Source organism: Adiantum capillus-veneris, chromosome 21 (assembly GCF_014529385.1).
Source record: "Adiantum capillus-veneris isolate H3 chromosome 21, ASM1452938v2, whole genome shotgun sequence".
NCBI lineage: Eukaryota > Viridiplantae > Streptophyta > Polypodiopsida > Polypodiales > Pteridaceae > Adiantum > Adiantum capillus-veneris.
Genome location: NC_140951.1, coordinates 76169279 through 76188847, shown reverse-complemented (window position 1 = coordinate 76188847; position 19569 = coordinate 76169279). Strand labels below are relative to the sequence as shown.

Here is a 19569-nt window from a genome sequence, read left to right as displayed (position 1 = left end):
GATGGGGTAAATTTTATGCACTGGAAAACTAAAACGCAGCTTGTCGTCATGCATCACAAAGTATGGCATCTAGTTAAGGGGCATGAGCCTAAACCCGAGGGTCATGAATCAAGTCCACAAGTAATAGCACGGAATGGTAAAAATGATCACGCACTTGCAATCATAGGTCTTAGCCTTGGAGATACCTACATTCATCACCCTAACCTTGAATCAATCGCAGATGTAGTATGGACCAATTTAATTAATGAATTTGGCACCGACTTGAATAACTCAATTCTCTTTCTCAAGCAACGCTTCTACAAAATGAATGTTTCCAATGCACCATCACTCAAGGAACATTTAAATGCCATTAGCATCTTAATTCAACAACTCTCAACACAAAAATGTCCCCCTGACGACAACGACAAGAAAGTTATTCTTCTCAATAGTTTGGAAGATCATGTAGAATATGTTGAAGTTTTAGGCGATCTTTGCATAGCACGAGAAATGTGCTATGAAGAAGTAGTAGCACACATTCTTGACAATGAGCGCGGATGTTTACAATCTCGAATAGCGGAAAGAATCATGGTTGCACGGGTTCTCTCCACTACAACCTCTTCTACAAGAGCCTCTTCCTCGACACTCCATTGTACCTATTGCAAAAAAACAGGTCACACTGCTAACTGTTGCTTCAAATGGCTAGATGATCTTGATGCCAAAGGTAGTGACAACTTTGTCGAAGTTCACTCCGACGAAGAAGAAGATCCTCCATCCGAGGAAGATCACATGGCTCACCTTTCCATTGAGGATGATCTTGACCCCGACTCTTGGGCCTTCTAAATTTCCCTTCCTATGTTTTGTAATAATGGGCTCTCTGCCCGGAGTAGTACTCCAAAAATTTGACTATATATCTTTCCTTGTGTGTTTTTTATCCTTGTGTGTTTATCTAGCCTTGAGAGTGTGTCTTCCACATCATCTCTTATCCTTGTACCCCAGCTTGGCTCAAGGGGGGATGTCTTATGAGCAAGCCTTTTTTGTTTTTATGGTCAAGCCCTTGTACCATGCCTGCCATGAGAGTGTAGGTGCTAGGATTTCCATGACATGTGAATTCTTGGGGTGCAGCTTTGGGTCCATACCAAATTACCTTATGCTTGTCTCTTAGCTTTCCACCTTCACTCCGAGGGGGGATTTGTTTGATATATACGGAGCTACGGAGTGTGAAACTTCCCTATCTTCATATCTCCTTTTCTATGGCCAATAAGCATGCCTATGTGGCCTCCTCCCCTTCACGTAACTTATAGCCACATTTTGTACCCTCTCCATTTCGTTTATATTCCCCACTTGTAAACCTTTTGTTTCAAGCTAATCAATCAATCAATATTCAGATACGTTTACTCTTTTTTCTCTCTCTCTCTAACACACAAGGTCTCTCTCTCGATAGCTTTGGCTATGGATCATTTCCCTCCTTAGCTCTACAATTTCTACATCCAATACCATTGGCTTTGTTACACTTGGTGACAGTTACTCTTGTGACATTGTTGGGATAGGTGACATTGCCATGGTTATGGCATATGGGGTGAAGTTTATCATCCATAATGTGAGTCATGTTCTAGCCTTGACATGCAATCTAATTTCGGTTGGACGTCTTGATGACTTTTCATCAGCAGTACTCTTGGCGTATTACGAAGGGTCATCTTATTATAGCCCATGGTTCTAAAGTTGGTTCACTTTATCCTCTTTATGTATCTGATAAAAACAATGTTCTTTATGTAACCGAGCTGCCAACTATTACTTTGTGGCATAGCCGGTTAGGACATATGTCAAAGAAGGGAATAAAGACACTCTCTCGTTTGGTCTACTTACCGTCTTTGTCATTTTCAAATTTTCCCTTTTGTGAGCACTGTCAATATGGAAATTAAACACGGACACATCGTACACATTCTTTTGACAAAGAAAGAAAACCCTTTGAGCTTGTGCACAATGATTTATGTGGGCCTATGCCTTCTAAATCCCATGGTGGTGCATCCTATTATGTTACATTCATTGACAATGCAACACGCCATGTTTGGATCTATGCCCTGAAGTCTAAAGATGAGACCTTTTCTTGCTTCAAGATGTTCTTATCGAGTGTTGAAACTCGTTTTGAACATAAGTTGAAAGCTTTGCGCTCAGACAATGGTGGAGAATATGTCTCCAAAGAGTTTACAGACTTCTGTTCAAGTAGGGGAATCAAGCTTGAGTCTACAGCTCCTTATACCCCTACACAAAATGGTGTTGCAGAATGATTGAATAGGACCATCCAAGAGTGGATTATGTCTATGCTATCATAGGCTAATTTACCTCAAGCATTTTGGGACGAATCAATATACACAATCGTGTACTTGATCAATAGATCACCACATGCTTCATTACAGTTTCATGTACCTTTGGAGTTATGGTCAGGTCATAAATTGTCTTATGAGAAACTCCGCACATTTGGCTATGAAGCTTATGCACATGTACCCAAGGATTTGCATGCTAAGCTATATCCTAACTCCAGGAAATGCATCTTCATTGGCTATGGTGTAGATGGTCAATTTTGCTATCATGTATAGGATCCGAAAAGTCGATTAGTGATCCGTAGCAGTGATGTTGTCTTTAATGAGACTAAGATGCATAAACAGCCAGTGAAAGAGGTTGAATTCCAAATAGAGACATTTTTTGATGTATCACCTTCTGTTCAGACAACTCCCAAGTCAATTACTACACAGGCTAGTACGAGTTCTGATCAGCCACGGAGATCTCAAAGAGTTTCACATCTGCCAGAACGTTTTGTTCCGCGCTTGGGTTTTGTTTTTCTGATAGATAGTGGTGAGCCTTCTTATTACAAAGAGGCTATGCTAGCCAATGATAAGGTTCACTAGGAAGATGCTATAAAGAGGTAGATGTCCAGTATTGCAAAGAACAAAACATGGGAACTTGTTTCATTGCCAAAAGGTAGGAAAGCATTGCCTTGTAAATGGGTTTACAAGAAGAAGATTGACAATTACAAAGCTGGTTTAGTGGACAGAGATTTCAAGCAAGAATATGGTGTCAATTTCTAGGAAATATTATCTCTAGTGGTCAAGATGACCACACTAAGAATGTTGCTTGCTTTGGTTTCCACTGAAGATATGGAGCTCGATCAAATGGATGTCATTACAAATTTTTTACATGGTGAGTCTCGAAGAAGAGATTTACATGCAGCAACCTGAAGGGTTTGTGCTAAAGGGAAAGGAACATTTGGTCTATAAGCTTATGAAAAGTCTCTATGGCTTGAAGCAATCATCCAAACAATGGTATCAAAAGTTTGATGCATTTATGCGTTCCCTAGGCTATAAGCGCAATAATGAGGATCCATGTCTTTACGTGAAAAGACAACCAAATGGGCATCTTATTATGCTTATTCTTTATGTAGATGACATGCTTATTGCTTTTCATTCCAAGTAGGACATTGCTGACTTGAAAACCAAGCTAAAAGGTCAATTTGACATGAAAGATGTGGGTGAAGACAATCACATTTTGGGTATGCGCATTACTCGTGACTGTAAGAAGAGGTTATTGTAAATTTCTCAAAAAAAGAATGTGCACAAGGTTCTTGATCGTTTCAACATGCAGAAGGGGAAGGCCTTGAGTACTCCATTTCCTGCATATTTGAATCTTAGCACGAATAAATGTCCCAAATCTGCTGAGGAAAAAGCTGTGATGGCTAACATTCCTTATGCTTCAGCTTGTGGTTGTCTCATGCATGCCATGGTGTCTACAAGACCTGGCATTACACATGCAATGGGAGTTGTCAACAGATTTATGTCTAACCTTGGAAAAAAGCATTGGGATGCTGTCAAGTTGATTCACAGATACTTGAGTGGCACTGCAAATAGACAGTTATGCTATGGTTGTGGGAGAGTTATCCACTGAGGGATTTGTAGATAGTGATTATGCAGGTTGTGTTGACAGTCGTAAATCAACAACAAGTTGGATTTACACATTTGTTGGTGCTACTATTTCTTAGAGATATGTTCTTCAAGATTGTACATCCATTTCTACCATAGATGCAGAGTATGTTGTGTTGAGTGAAGCATGCAAAGAAGCTATTTGGCTTGCTCGCCTAGTGAAAGATCTTGGATTGGAGCAGTGTACACCAATTCTTCATTGTGATAATCAGAGTGCTATTGCCTTGGCTAACAATCCAGTGTTTCATTCCAAAATAGAACACATTGATGTGTGTTATCACTTCAGTTTGTGAATGCCTCGCAAACAAGAGCCTTGATTTAGTGAAGATTCCTATGTCAGAGAACACAACGGATGCATTGACTAAAAGTCTCTCCAACCATCAATTTCAGCATTGTCGTGCGTTGATGGGCATTGGGTGAAGAGTGGTTCTCTTTCATTCTTATGGTCTCCCACATTGGCCATCAAGTGGGAGAATGTTAGGTTTAATGGCCATGTCGTTGACCGCCCATCACTACTTGCTACTAACCCTAAGTGCACAACTATACACTTGTGTGAGCCACTAACACTAAGTACAATGTGTATTGTGCCTTAGTGCATAAGATAGAGAACAAAGAAAGGGGGCACAAAGTACATGTTGGATCTCCCCCTTAAATCTGTGTGTGTGTGGCTATGGTGGTGTGTGTGTGTGAGTGTGTGCGTATGAATTCCTCTTCTGTTGTGTGCTCCCAACTCCTCCCCTTCACTTTGATCAATGGGTATGGAAATGATTGTTGATGCCACTGGGCATTGATTTGGTTGGGAGTGGGTTGAGTTACATTTACAAAGTGGAGAACTCTCAACTCCCAACCCATTGATGCTTTCCATTCTCCATTAGTTTCTTGGAAAATATTCTCGTTTAGTGCATCTTCCTTAGCTTTAAAAAGCTGGACCATGAACACTTCCTCAGCTTCAGTGAGTGGTACTTGAAAGTATGAATCTTCTGCTAGCCTTTTTGACGATTGTGTTTCCATCTCAGTAAATGAGACTCAGGGTATGTCAACAGTTGGTTGTTCAGAGGGCCTGCTTCATCCTGAGTTTCTGGTTGTCCCTCTCTCAATAGTTGATTGACTCTCTTTAATTTTGTTATCTTTTTGAGCAGTTTCTCTTCTCTTTAGATCCGTAACAATGCAAGGTCTCGTCTTTGCAATGTTCTAGCTTTAGCTCTAACTCAAGGTCCTTGTTTCTCTTTTCTAAATTCTTGTATACTTCATCCATTCCCTTGATTGAGGCAACAGTAGGGTTTTCTCTTACTTGTCTCAAAAATGTTGCTTGATCATTGATCCGTTGCTTGGAGTACTGCAAAGAAGCATTAGCTACATTGAGCTGCATTTGGATCTTTTATACTGACAGATTAGTGGTGAGAAGTTCATTGGTTACTTCAGTCAGCTATTCATCTTTGCTTTTGCATGCATCGGACAATTTAGTTAGAAGCTCCCCCAACTCTTCCATCTCTTTTTATTGTTTCTCTTTTGCAAGCTGGTGTTGTTTTGCTTCATCTTTCAGCCTTTGATTTGTCTTTGGAGATCAGCAATAATGTTCATTCAGTCATCCAACTCTCCTTGTAGAGCATCAATGACGAGTTCAAGTTCCTTAACCTTAGCACTGTGGCTCACTTTTGGTGTTCGCATCTTATCCATCATCAATAGCATTTGCTTGACATATTCATTGACTTTCATGATGACATCATCATTTGTTTCCCAATCTTCATGGTCTCCCTGAGGTTGTTTAGAGGTTTCAGCCGTTTCAGTTTGTGGCTCTTTGGGGTGTGTTGTGGCTTTTGCTTGTGGCCATGGAGGGGGTTCTTCTCCTCCTCCTTGAGACGTTGCAGTTGCCTTGGCTGCTTTTGCTTCTTGAGGCTTTGTGGAAGCCTCCGCTAATTCTTTTTGAATTGTTGTAGAAGGTCTAGCTTCAGTGCTTTCTATTCCCTTTGGCTATTCAAAGCTAGGGTCTTCCTGTTGTTCCTCTTTTCCCTTTGCTTCCTCACCTTCATTGGGTTTAGCAATTGGTGAAGGATTTGGGCTTGGCATTGGATGGTCTTCTTGCTCCGTAGTGGGTGAAGTGCGTTTCAGAGACATCTCCCCCTGGCCGTGATGTGACTCACTTTGTTCAGTAGACTTTGCTTGTCTTTCTTGCTCAGTCGCTTCTTCCTTTGCTTTCCTTTTAGCTTCTTGAGCTTCCTTTAGCTTTAGAGCTTCATCTTTTGCATACATGCGCTCAAGAAAATCCTTGGGATCCTCTATCCCTTTCCTTGTAGGGTTCTTGGTTCTTGGTCTCCTTATATCTCTTGGACTCCATCTTTCAAGGGCCTCACCTGTAGCTTGGCAGCTCCTTTCATATATCTATTTTTCTCTTTCAAATCTCGTCTTCTTTTGCTGAGGTTCCTCTTGGTGGGCTGCTACTGCTTTCTTTTTTATTTCTTCAATTCTTGCTTTTCTTTCCTCATTGTCCGAGCTTTCACTGCTATGAGCCTCATGGGAGCTTTCTGTAGATTCTTTGTCTGACTTGTACTCTCTCTTTGTTGAACGAGTGGTTCTCGAAGAAGGTTGAGCAAACACAATCCAAGTGTTTTGATCTGGGGCTGGCAAAAAATTGTCGACCATTCCAATAGCATGATATGCTATTCTTGTTAACACTTCTGGAGCGCCCATATATGTGATTTTGACTTCTTTCTTTGTGCCTTTCAATGTCGTAAGCACATATTGTGCATGATCAAATGCCTGCTTGGTTGTCGACTTCAACACTTGAGTGAAGGTTGTCCCAACTATATGGTTTGGAGTTGTGTACCATGGCAGTCTCTTTGATAAGAAGTGGAAGTGTTGATGGTAGAGGCGAGCTGGTTCTTCCACTTGCCTTTGAATGATATCGAAAAATGTCGAAGCAACAGTATCTTTGGTAAAAGTCTCTGCTGTCTTTCTATCTCTGGCCCGCATTGTCATACCTTTAGTTGGTAGCTTCAATGCCTCAACCACTATCTCTTTAGTGATTACCACTTCTACTTTTTGCCCTTGTTGGTTGGTGATTTGGGCTGACCCATCTTCTTTGATTGTGGACATTAATTCATATGCCTTCTAAAAATCCATGCCGCATGGTTCTTGGTCATAGAAGTCTCTTAGGCCCAGCCTTCTATTGGCTTCTTTGGTCTCTTTCTTTGCAGCTACATCATATATCTTCTTTGGTAGAATTTGCAGTCCTACTTGGTGGCCTTCTTTGCTCTTGAATCTTCCAGTGAAAAGAGTTGTGTTGTTTTCTTCAAGCTGCTCTCGCTAGTAAGTTGCCTTTGTCGTCTTCAATGAACTTGGATCTAATTGGTAAGGTGGAAACTCTTGCAGCTTTTCTTTTTGGGAAACCCTTTTCTTTGCTTTTTTGGCAGCTTGCATTTCTCCAATGATGTCCATTTTGCTTCAAAATTACATATGGGGATTTTTTCCGACTTTTTGCATTTTTGACATCACAGACTTGAAACATATTGCATTTAGGTTCTTTGAGTGAAATGTGGGCTCATTTGAGTGCACTGGGTGAAAATGGTGTCAGTTTTAGGCTTTCAGATACTAAAACAATAGATATAAAGATACTTTGAGTTTTTGAGATCCAAACTTACTCAAACTTGATCAGTAGACTTGGGACATTATGTTCTTTGGTCCCATAAGGTCAAAGTTGCAGATGTCATCCATTTTGGCAAGAAAGTAAATAATCACAATTATTAACTTTCTCATCAAAATGTATATTTTTTGTTTCAACTTGGTTCTAGGCATGATTTAGACTCTGTGTATGAGATATGGGGCAATTTGGAGAAAAAAAAAATGACAGATAACTAAAAAGTTGGATTGGAAAGACTTTGGTGCGTTTTTTTTACAATTTCTAAGTTTTTCTTGATCATTTTGGCTCATACTTGAAATGTGGCATGTAATAGATGTGTACAAGTGATAAGTGAAGTGAAAAGATCATTATCACATCACACAAGCACAAAAGTAAATAATCACGATTATTTACAACATTCAATATTTTGTAAGACTTGAAAATTTGATGACCTAGACATATTCAATACATCTAAAACAAGTCCTAAAATGAATTTGGTAAAGTTTTGTCGTGTCAGTATCACTTTGTGCTCTTCTCAACTCTGAAATAACTAATTTTTGTGCCTAGATGGCCTATAGACTTGGTTAGTCACTTTTGAAGCTATGGGCTTGTCCGCTACATAGTCCTGATGCTACCCATCCAGTTTTGGCCCATTTGGAGTCAGTTTGACTTCATATATCAAATTTGACCCTTTGTAGCCTTGGACCTGTTTTCTGTTGTTCAAGAGCTTGCCTTGACTATTTTCATGAAACCATCCAGGTACATTGTGTACATACCCAGTCTATAAAGCTGCCTGTTGAGTCAAAATCCAATTTTGGCATCTGGCAAAAACCTAGATTATCTATTGGGACACCCCCCCCCCCCCCCCCCCCCCCCCCCCCCCGACCCATGACGAATGGTCATCTGGTGATATAAAAGCGTTTTATCATATAGGGGCATGCTACAATTCAAGTCTTGTCCAATTCCATTGAGCTGACAGGCCACTATTTTCAATTTTGTGTCGTAGGACTTCGTGCACTGCTGGGTTTCTAGGTTTTTTTCCTGAGCCCAGACTTGCTCCCTGGACATATAGAATTATTCATTGATAATATTAGAACTTACCCCTCATGTCCTGTGTGAAACGGCGGTGTAAATGGACGACTGTGGACTCTGAAAATCGCGCGTGAAGAAGGCCAAGAGCTCTCTCCTTCAAGAGTGACTAATGAAAATGAGGTGATTTTGGGCTACCTTCGATATCTATACTAGGACTTCCAAAACTATTTTCTCCCAACTTCCCCTGTTAGTCCTACTAAGCCGCGAAATCTATGTTAGACTCAAACATTTCTTCAATCGGATTCCATTAGCTCATTCTACAAGAATTTGCGAAAGTAAGTCTTGGTAGCCTAATTGAGGCTTCCCGCTTCCATATGTCGATTTGATTGAATTTTTTTGTGCATGGCTACCTTGTCCATGTGATCATCAGTGTGGCTTCATCTTCTCCATCTAAGCTCATTTGCTATTTATTATTAATTTTTAACATGTTTATTTAAAAAATTAAAGAAAATGATAAAATGTGCTAAAAAAGAAAAGTGAAAAATCAATAATTAGAAAAATCCATTGAACAACACAGCTTTATTATTTTTTGGTAGATTTTTCTATTTTTAAGTCCCAATATCAAGAATAATGATGAAAATAGCCTAAAAAGACCATCTTTGGATGATTTTTTGATAATATATACACTAATTACACTCATCGGGGAGAAATTATCAGAAAAATTTTCCCTGTTTGATAATTTTTTAAGAGCATTATTAGGTAATTTTGCAAAAAAAAATCACACGTTAACATCAAACTTTTTGCTCCCTCTTCAAACATTGCCCTTGATTACTTAGTTCCCTTCCACCCCTCCTAGATGGCGTACTCTAGAAGGACTATGTGCATGGGTTGAAATATCGTGTCTATGCATAGCCTTGGTTGGCTCTATCATGCTTTGAAGATCAATGCAATTCAAACCATTATGATGTGCAAGATTTGGGTCTTGAGTAATTAACTCAAGGGTTTCTGAGGTCGAGGTTTTCTTTTGCTGTTTCCCAAAGAGCAAGTCTTGTAGCTTGTGTGCTCTTTGCTTTATTGTACCCTAAGGATGCTTTGGCATGCTTATTTCTTGAGCTGTCGGTATCAACAATGATGGTTTTTGAGCTTTAACTCGCCATTGGTATCTTGGTTTTTCTTCAATGAAATGTGGTGGTTGAGTGTTTTGCGACTTAACTCTCCACTGCTTCATCAGTTTTACAGTTTTCAAAGAAGATAAGTGCTCCTTTTTCCTCCAAATCCATTCTGATTTAGGTTCTCTGCTCGAAGATTCTCTTCTTTGTGTTTTGAACCTTGGAACCGTCTTTGGTACAATCGATGATATTTTGGCACCCAAATTTGAATCGGCTTGTCTTGACTCCTTAAGTTGTGCCTTTGGTACCCAGATGTGCCTGACTCCTTGCATGCTACTATAGAATTTGCTTGTCTATAGGATGGAGAATATTGATTGCTTCATGGTTTCTTCTGGTGGTAATCTCTTTTCTATTCTTCTTTGCTTGGTGAAATTGGAACAATGAGTTGTCCTCCTTTAGGTGATAGCTTGAGTTGATTAGTGTCCCAATCTTGTACTGCTTGTATGTACGCATCCATGAGATTCCAAGAATCATTGTTTCATTCATGTGTTCATCTGATAAGCATATAAATTGATGAGGGCATGAACATCCATGTACTATCACATTTAAGTTGACTACTCCCAGTGTCGGTGTTGGGTTCTTGTTGTATAGTTTAATAGTCGATATTCTTGCTGTCAAATACTATTTTTTTGCTTTCTTGTACGTGGAATAACTGACTGCATTTACTTGAGCTCTTGTATCGACCAATGCATTTGTGCTATGATTGTTCACCTATACTTTGACACAAAGGTCCATTCCCTCTAACCATTCATCATCTGTTAATACTGCATCCTTCTGTAATTCCCATTGTCGTTCATCTAGTTCTAGAGTGCTGATGGGAGTAGGTATTTGTGGATTTTTGAGAGGAGCTTTCCTTTTGAGTACTCAAAACCGAGCTTCCTCTTGGGCTTCATCAATAACCTGCTATCATTTTATCTTTCTTTGCTTTGCTGCATGCATCTTTTCTAGCAGTTCATCGGTTAGTGGCAATTTCTACTTCTTTAAACAGCATCCATTAATCCAATTAGCCATTGGTTCACCATCTAGGGTGGAAAACTTAACTGCTCTACTTGTAGATACATCTTCAATGATAAACGGCCCATTTTTCTTTTTCTTCAACTTGGGAATATGTTGCTTAAGAGAGTAGACTATAACTAAGTCCCCTTTTTTGAAAACTTTTGTAACTAGATGGGAATCAAAAAATTGTTTTTGTTTTTGCTTTTGTGCATAGATGTGAGCTATAGCTGTTAGTCTTTGCTCATCAAGATTTTCTAAATCTTCAAGCCTCTCTAACAATTCATGTTCTGTCCATTCAAGATTCTTTGCTACCCTTAGTGTCGGCAATATAAATTCTATCGGCAGTATGACATCAAGACCATAAACAAGGTTAAAGGATGTAGCATGTAAAGTTGTCTTGAATGAAACTCTATAAGCCCATAGAGTGGCATGGAGATTCATTTCCCAATCAGTTCGTCCTGAACTAACCACTTTAGTCAATATCGAGCTAATAGTTTTATTCTTATGCTCCGCTTGTCCATTTTCTTGTGGGTGATAGGGAGCTGCTTTGTTATGGATGACCATAAATTCATTAAGAAGATACTCAATTACATCATTGAGGATATGAGTTCCCCTATCACTGACAATTTCTATTGGCAATCCATATTTTGTGAACACATTCTCATACAAGAATGCGGTTGTGGTTCTGGCATCATTCTTTTCGGTTGATTTAGCCTCTGTCCACTTGGTCAAATAGTTCATAGCTACAATGCTATATTGAGCCTAGGTTCTATAAGCAAGTGGCTGTATTGGCTCAATAAATTATATACCCCATTTTGCAAAAGCTCGAGCCCCCATCATTAGTCTTAAAGGCATGTTGTCTACATGGGTTGGCATTTTTGCTCGTTGACATGCATCACACCTTCGAACATATTCCTTGGCATCTGCAAAAAGTGTTGGCCACCATATGCCTGCCATTAAGATTTCTCTTGTTGTGATTTCACTAGAAAAGTGACCTCCAACTAATCCATCATGTGCTTGTTCTATTATGGGAATATATATGTCTTTATTTGCACAAGCATAGTCTCTTGTTTCAATCTCAATTGCTCTTTGGTGGGGTTTACTCATATCCTCAGGAAATGTTCGGATTGACAAGTAAGTAACTAGATAGTTACTCCACTTAGGAACAAGTTATATTTGGAACAATGTCACATAAGGTATGGGTGTGTGTTTGACATTGAGAAATTTTTTTTACAAATAAGTAAACATCACTCCTCATAGTTGGCCAAAATACTCCAAATCTCAAGATCTGTTGCATAGTTTGGTCTTCCACAAAGTGAAGTCCCACTATGGTAATATGTGCTTGACTTAGGTATTGGGTTTTCTCCTCAAGATTAATACACAAAAGAAATATTCCATCTTGATTTCTTTTGTACAGCCTTCTAGCTAGTAATTAATACATAGCTGTTTGCTCAATTAATCCAATTGTAATAGGAAGTGTTATTTGCAAATCCACTTGAGCTATGGTCATCAATGATACCATATTTTCCAACCATCGGGGTATCATTTCCACAGAGAATAGATATGCATCTACTAGATCATGGTCTACTCCCTTGGGTGTTTCTCCAGAAACAATCCTTGATAAATGATCTGCTCTTTGATGAGTGGTGCCCTTTTCACAACTACAGTGAAATCAAATTCCAAAAGAATGATGAACCATATCACTATTCTTCATGTGTTGCATGGCTTGTTGACCAAGTACAATAAGGCTTGGTGGTCTAGAAAGAACACAAATTTGTTAGATAATAGGTAATGTCTATACTTTTTTACGGCGTAGATCATTCCTAATCCTTCCCTTTTGGTGGTTGTATTGTTTCTCTCTACCATATTCAATTCTCTACTAGCATAAGAAATAGGAAAATCAATTTCTTCGTCTCCTGTTCAGCTAGTATACACCCAATGGAAAAATTGGAAGCATCTACATGTATGTGGAATATCTTATTCCAATCTGGTGCTTTCAATATTGGAGTTGAAGTGAGAGCTTGCTTTAGCTTCATGAAGGATTCTTCACATTCAAAAAGCCATCTAAAAAGCTATAAGCTTCTTTTCTTGCAAACTGGTTCTAAAACATGCTCACTGATTGGAAGAGAGAAGTTGTCTCTAATGGTAGCTGCATTCACTTTCTTAAGATGGAGACACACCCGTAATTTTCCATTTTTCTTGGTTACTACCACAATTGGAGACACCCAATCTGTGTGTTCAATTTCATAAATGAATTTAGCTTCCTTTAGATTTTCTATCTCTTCTTTGATCTTTTTGGAAATGTCTCATTATAAGTGTATGGCCTTTGTCTGCTTGGTTTTTCATCATCTCTCATCGGTATGGTATGTTGACATATTTCTAGATCAACACCCTTGAGATCCTTATAAGACCAAGCAAAGATATCTCGGTATTCTTTCATTAAGCTTAACAAAAGCTCTTCTTCTTCTTCCACCAGGTTGTTTGGAATGTAGACAGGTCTAGGCTATTCTCTTGGTTCGGCTAGATCTATCTTTTTTCCATTTTCAGGTCCTTTGTGGGACTCACCCTGTTTTCTTAGTTCCGTGACAGGTTGTTCAACTATGATCTTTCAGTCTTAGAGAGTATATTTCTTGTAATGGGATGGAACACTCATTACATCTTTACATTCCTCCTCAGTGGTTTCCATTTCAGTTGTATATATCTCCTTTAGAGATTTCTTCAACTCTTGATACTTCTTTCTTCATTCAAATTGTGTCATGGTTGAATCCTTGTCGTGGTATTTAGGTTTTTTTTTAGTTTCCTTTCTCATTTTTATCAATATTTTTTATATTTCCTGCTTTTTATTTAAAGAATATCTACTACCAGTGATTTTGTCTTTGACACAATCATGTGCATAGATTTACATCAGAAACTATGTTCTGTTGAAGACAGATGGCATATGTCTAGATTCGAAGTTTCTCATGTCTCTTTTCCTCTTATACCATTTCTGTCTTCTTGGTTTCTGGTTTGGAAATTAAAAAAACTTTTCCTCCCCTCCTTTCATGAGTAGATTAGCTGTCACATGTTCTTTTTCGACCCCCAATCATTTGAAGTAGCTGATTGTTCTTCCAACTCGTCTGTTGTATCATATTAGAGGTCTGAAAAGACTTGTTGAGCTTTCATTAAGTCCTTGAATTCTTAAAATTTGTCTTCCATGTGAAGTGTTGAGATCATTTATATGCGAATTATGTCATAGCCGTTCTCATTGCAAAATTGAGTAGGCATAGACATTGAGGCGGTCCGGGGCGGGCAACAAGAAGAGTGACCTCTAAGCACCCTTTTAGGCTTCCGTGCTGCTCAATTGGGTTGGGGTTGGAAAAAACAACAAACACACACAAACCAGCAACCTAACCCTACACAAGCTTGGGGCACCACCTAGTTTTGGATGCGAACTAGGACGCGTAAAGAGAGAGAGAGAGAGAGAGAGAGAGAGAGAGAGAGAGAGAGAGAGAGAGAGAGAGAGAGAGAGAGAGAGAGAGAGAGAGAGAGAGAGAGGGGGGGGGGGGGGGGGGGAGAGAGAGAGATAGTGCTCGGGCTACTTTGAAATGTATCGACAATGATCAAGCAAACACAATTATATATGTAAGAAAGAGAGAGAAGGGGGAGGGGGTACTTGTTGCATTAATACCTTCTTACAAATCTGTCATGACCAATCAAAGTGAGATTAGTATTTGTTCAACATAGCTTGAGTAAATTACACCACAACACATCACAAGAAAAGACACCCCAATCATTGTCTTAAGGCCATGGGAGTCCTCTCCACCCTGTCGCCCTCTTATAGTATGTGGGATTTATGGCTAAATTGATGACAACACCCAGAGACAAGCTATCAAGAACTTAAAGAAAACACCAAGACACTTACACATCATCGTTGTCCATTACTTCACGTTGGAAGAGAGACAAAGTATCCAAGAGTAGTCCAAATCCACCCTCCTTGATTCAGCAAATGTTAGGCTTACACTAGTAGGAGAAATGATAGATTTCCTACTCTCCATTGAATGATCACTCTCTCTTACAATGTCATAGAGCTCCCTTGCTAATCACCCCTAATACAATACATGCATATGCATAAGACAATGAGCTTCCACTCAAGAGCTCCTTCTAGAGAGGTTGAGCTTGGCTTCTCAAGCTATAGCATAGTGCTCTTGCTTATGGCTCCCCCCTTTTGTGCTAGCTACACCCTCCTTTTATAGCAATTTTGGGGGCTAGGGTTACTCCTCTGGGTTAGATTTTCAGCACTTATCTAATTTCTTTTGCTTGGAATTATCAAGAAGTTGGTGTGGATAGATGAAGAAGAGAGAGAGGAGAGAAGTGGAGGTGATAGGACTTTTCATAGTAGGTTAGTGTTAGTAAATTAGTAGAGTTAGTATTTTGATTGATTTACAAATGGAATTGGATATTTACAATGGGAGTATCCAAGTAAGATACAAATAAGGAAGAAAAAACTCTTAATAGGTAAGAAAATTTGGATTTCTTACAATGTTGATGCTCCAAGTGTCTTGAGTAGGGTCAATTTTGACGCTTGTTGACGGTCCACTAGCTTTGATGGTACGTTTTTTTCTCCACTCTTGACCTTCCTTGAGAGCCAAGGTAAGTGAACATGAGTAATCAATCACCATGATGCTGTCTTTCAAGAGAAGAGGCTGAATTTTGTGGTTTTTATTGATAGATATGGGTAATATGGATGAGGAAAAATGATACTAGGTGGTCAATTTTGGAATGGAAGTGTGTGTAGGAGACATGAGTTCACCATGGTTTCTCTTATTCTTCAAGGTTGAGAAGAAGGTGAGTAGGGTACAGAGAGGAGTGGTGAGAGAGGTGGGGATGATGAGTGGAGAAGTGTGTGTGTGAAAGAGGAAAATGATAAAGTCGAAGAGGGAGTGTGGCTGCATAGCATGGGCAAACTGGGGTCCACCAATTAAATCATAGCTCACATCTCGTAGCTCAAAAAAATATGAAAAAATTTGAGGTAAAAGTGCAGCTCACGAGCTACAACGTTTGTTTGTATCACCTTTTCAAATTCGGGGAGCATGTGATCTTTAAAACTTTAGCAAAACCGATTGTTTTTTTCCACTGCACAAAGTCCTTGCGAGGTCCTTCTTTTGATGATTCTTTTGAATACCTCCAAGAGTGAGCCCCCCATAGTGCATGCATGCATGCCACATACCCTTGACCTTATTTAGTAGGTCTATAATTGAAGATATTATTGAGATCATGAAATAAGGGAATAGTAAAACTAACAAAATCAAATATGGAGGGGTCTAAAAAAATATGTACATGTCAAATATAAATAATATAGGTGGAAAAAATATAAAGGGGTCAAACTAAATCTCTCTCATTATAAGTCTACCATAAAAAGATGAATATTTTTGGTGGTCTAATTTATGAGAGTAAAATAGAATAGATGTAGGAAGGAAGAATTCAAAATAGTGAAAAAATATACACATAAATAGAACTAGTTTTTTTGGATTTTTGTTGGGATGGAGTTACACAAAAAATAAGAGAAGCTTGCATGAAATTATTTTTATATGGAATAAACAGTATGCAAAATGGTAAGAAAAAATATGGTAATGGTGAGTCAATGTACATAGCATAAATAACACACCATAGGTAGAAATATTTAAATAAATACCAAAATAATTATGAAAAATTCTTTTATTTATGCCCTATATACAATGAGATATTTACACACAAATGGGCCTTAATATACTTACAATTTTTTTATTTTTTATTTTTTTGGCTCAACTAGCCCAGTGACTAGCTAATTGAGGGTTTTTAAAAAGATATGGGAAAAGTCCTCTAACTCACACACACCTATATACAGTGAAATGGTAGGGATAGCCACAGTGTTTGGATGATTTTGGTAGGGTGGGTTAACTCACTATGAAAATTACGGAGAGTCGAAAAACGGCTATCATTAGCCCTCCCATCATAGAGCATCTTTTCCAAAGAGAGTGCTTCAGAGTCCTTGACGAGATCTTTATTGTTTGGCCCCTCAGAATTTTGGCTGGAGTTACACTCATGCTTCATGTAACAATACTTACATGAGACAACTGTCCTTTGACAGATATTTGGTAGATCCTTTGGTAGAAGGCGACTCAAATAAGGCTTCAAGCGATACCCGTTTACCTTCCTGGAGTGCTCTTTTCCATTCAAGTCCATAAGTTGATAGTAACTTGAATTGAAAGCCTTCTTGACTATGTATGGCCCTTGCCATCTAGTTTCAAACTTGGCATCAAAATGATTATCGAGTCGATTGTCATACCTCAGCACAAGATCTCCTTCATTGATGCCTTTGTCCTTCAGTTTCTTGTCAAGCTTTTCCTTCGTCTGTGTGGCTTTCCTATTGTAGCACTCGTATGCTGCTTCTCTTTTCCACTCAAGCTCAGCTAAGGTAAGAAGTCGATCCATCCATGCTTCTTGATCATCTTGTGCTGCTTTGCCATGAAGTCGCATTGTTGGAATGTTGAGCTCAATTGGTTGTAAAGCCTCTTGACCATAGACCAAGTGAAATGGTGTGACATCTGTGGCTTCCCTATATGTGGTTCGATACGCCCACAAGGCACCATCCAAGAAGTCATCCCACAACTTTGTCTTGTTTTTCACCATATTTCTAATGATGCCTGCAATGACACCATTAGCTTTTTCTACCAAACCATTTGATTGGGGATAGTAGGGTGTACTATGACGATGTAGAATGTGAAGTTCTTCACAGACTTCTGTGAGCAAGCCCTTTCTAAACCTTGGACCATTATCAGAAACAATCTCCAAAGGTGTGCCAAATCTACAACAAATGTGAGTGTAGACAAATTTGCTCACTCTCCTCTCATTTACCTTTGCCACACTTTGTGCTTCCACCCACCTAGTCATATAGTCTACAACCACTAGAATGTAGAGTTTACCATTTTTTGTCCTAGGCAGAGGACCCATAGCATCAATGCCCCACTTTTCAAAGGGTCCATTTGCAAGCACGATTTGCCTTGGACCATAAACCAATCTTCTATTCCCATTTACCTGAAAATTGTGACAACTTTTACACCAATGTTGGACATCCACATGCAGACTTGGCCAAACATACCCCGCAAGCAAAATCTTCTTCACAGTTAACTCTTGGGCAAAATGACCACCACATGCCTCTTCATGAAAACCTTTTAGAATGGTTGGAAACTCCTTGATAGTTGGTACTCTTCTGCACACTTGATCCTTCCCTCTTTGATAGAGGGATCCTTCTAGGAAGAGATATGTGCTTGCCTTATTCATGAGTCTCCTCTTCTGAGCCTTCGTGAAGTCTTGTGGAAATTCACCCTCCAAAATGTAGCTAATAATGGGAGTCAATGACTCCAATCCCTGGTATCTCGATTGCTTGACATTTGCTGCCACCATGATGACTTGCACTTCTTTCTCAACACATGTAACTACTTGTTGTGCAAGTAAATCGGCATCTTCATTCTATTTCCTAGGAATATGATATAGTTGCACTTCTTCAAATTGATTAAACAATCTACGAATGGCATGAACTTTTGTCCTTAGGCTTTCATTCTTGCATGCCCAAATGCCTAAAATTTTCTTCACAATGAGAAGTGCATCCCCTTTTACCATGAGACGTTGTATACCTTGGCCAATGCATATCTTTAAACCATGAAGTAGTGTGTCGTATTTTGCTTCATTGTTGCTAGTTGAACCTGGTAGATTGACCTTCTCTTTCATGACCACCTCCCCACTTGGGTTGAGCAACACTAGCCCTCCCCATGCTTTTCCTGTGGCTCGTCAAAAAGCTCCATCAAAGAACAAGGTAAAAGCATTAGGAATACTTTTAGGTGGTGGCAATGGTAGGGTCTTTACTTCAGGCACCTTAATCTCCTTCTCATGTAACCTATAAGTAAGGATCCCTGCCAATTGTGCACGCACACTATCTTCTACCTTGAAAGAGTATTGGAACTCTTGCAATTCCATAATCCACTTTGAGATCCTAGTGCTAAGATTCATTTGAGATGACACCCAAGGAAACAAATTTTCTGTAGTGAGAATTACAAAAGGTTTTGGTAGCAAGTAGGATCTAAACTTTCTTACCGCCACAAACATGAGAGAAAGCATCATGAGTTCTGCCTCCGTGTAGCCTCTCTCCAAAGCATTCATGACCCTACTAGCAAAGTAGATGGGTCGCATCCTGGTACTGTGGGGATCTTGTTGTAGTAAAACTGCACCAATTGTTTCCTTCCCAACACTAGAGCTAACAAAGAATGTGTACCCCCAACAAAGAGGCATGAGTGTTGGTAGCTCTAACAAAATGACTTTAATGTTACAAAAGTACTCTTCAAGCTCATAAGACCATGAAAATTCTACTTGTTGTGTCAACTTTTGCAAAGGATGAAGCAACTCCGAAGCTTAGTCAATAAAGCGTGACATATACTTCACCTTTTAAATGAATGAGATGACCTCTTTGATATTCTTGGGTGATGGGAGCTCAATAAGAGCCTTCGCCTTTGCAGGATCCACCTCAATGCCTTTATAGGAAACCTTGTGACCAAGAAAGATCACTTCATCCTCACCTATGTGACACTTGTCGGGGTTGAGTTGACCTCCCATGTCGTAGAGCTTCTTTAAACCTTCTTCTACCCTCTGTAGATGCAATGATTTTGAGCTATAAATGCAAAAATCATCAATGAACACCCTAATTGACTTTCCAAAGAATGCTTGAAACTCCATGTTCATGAAACGTTGGAAAGTTGCAGGAGCATTTGTCAGTCCAAATGGCATGACTCTAAAA

The 19569-nt window shown here is 39.3% G+C and overlaps 1 protein-coding gene across 1 annotated transcript; it reads left to right on the top strand.

Moving 5' to 3' along the window:
* Nucleotides 1-303: 303 nt before the first annotated feature.
* On the top strand, nucleotides 304-843 carry LOC147431177 (uncharacterized). Its single transcript, XM_086494392.1, has one exon. It carries the CDS (start codon nucleotides 304-306, stop codon nucleotides 817-819), a length of 516 nt encoding a protein of 171 aa, XP_086350518.1. The 3' UTR covers nucleotides 820-843.
* Nucleotides 844-19569: the final 18726 nt, after the last annotated feature.

Bases quoted from the DNA above. Each gene is read 5' to 3' on its own strand.
- LOC147431177 (XM_086494392.1), top strand. From the start codon at position 304: ATGAATGTTTCCAATGCACCATCACTCAAGGAACATTTAAATGCCATT.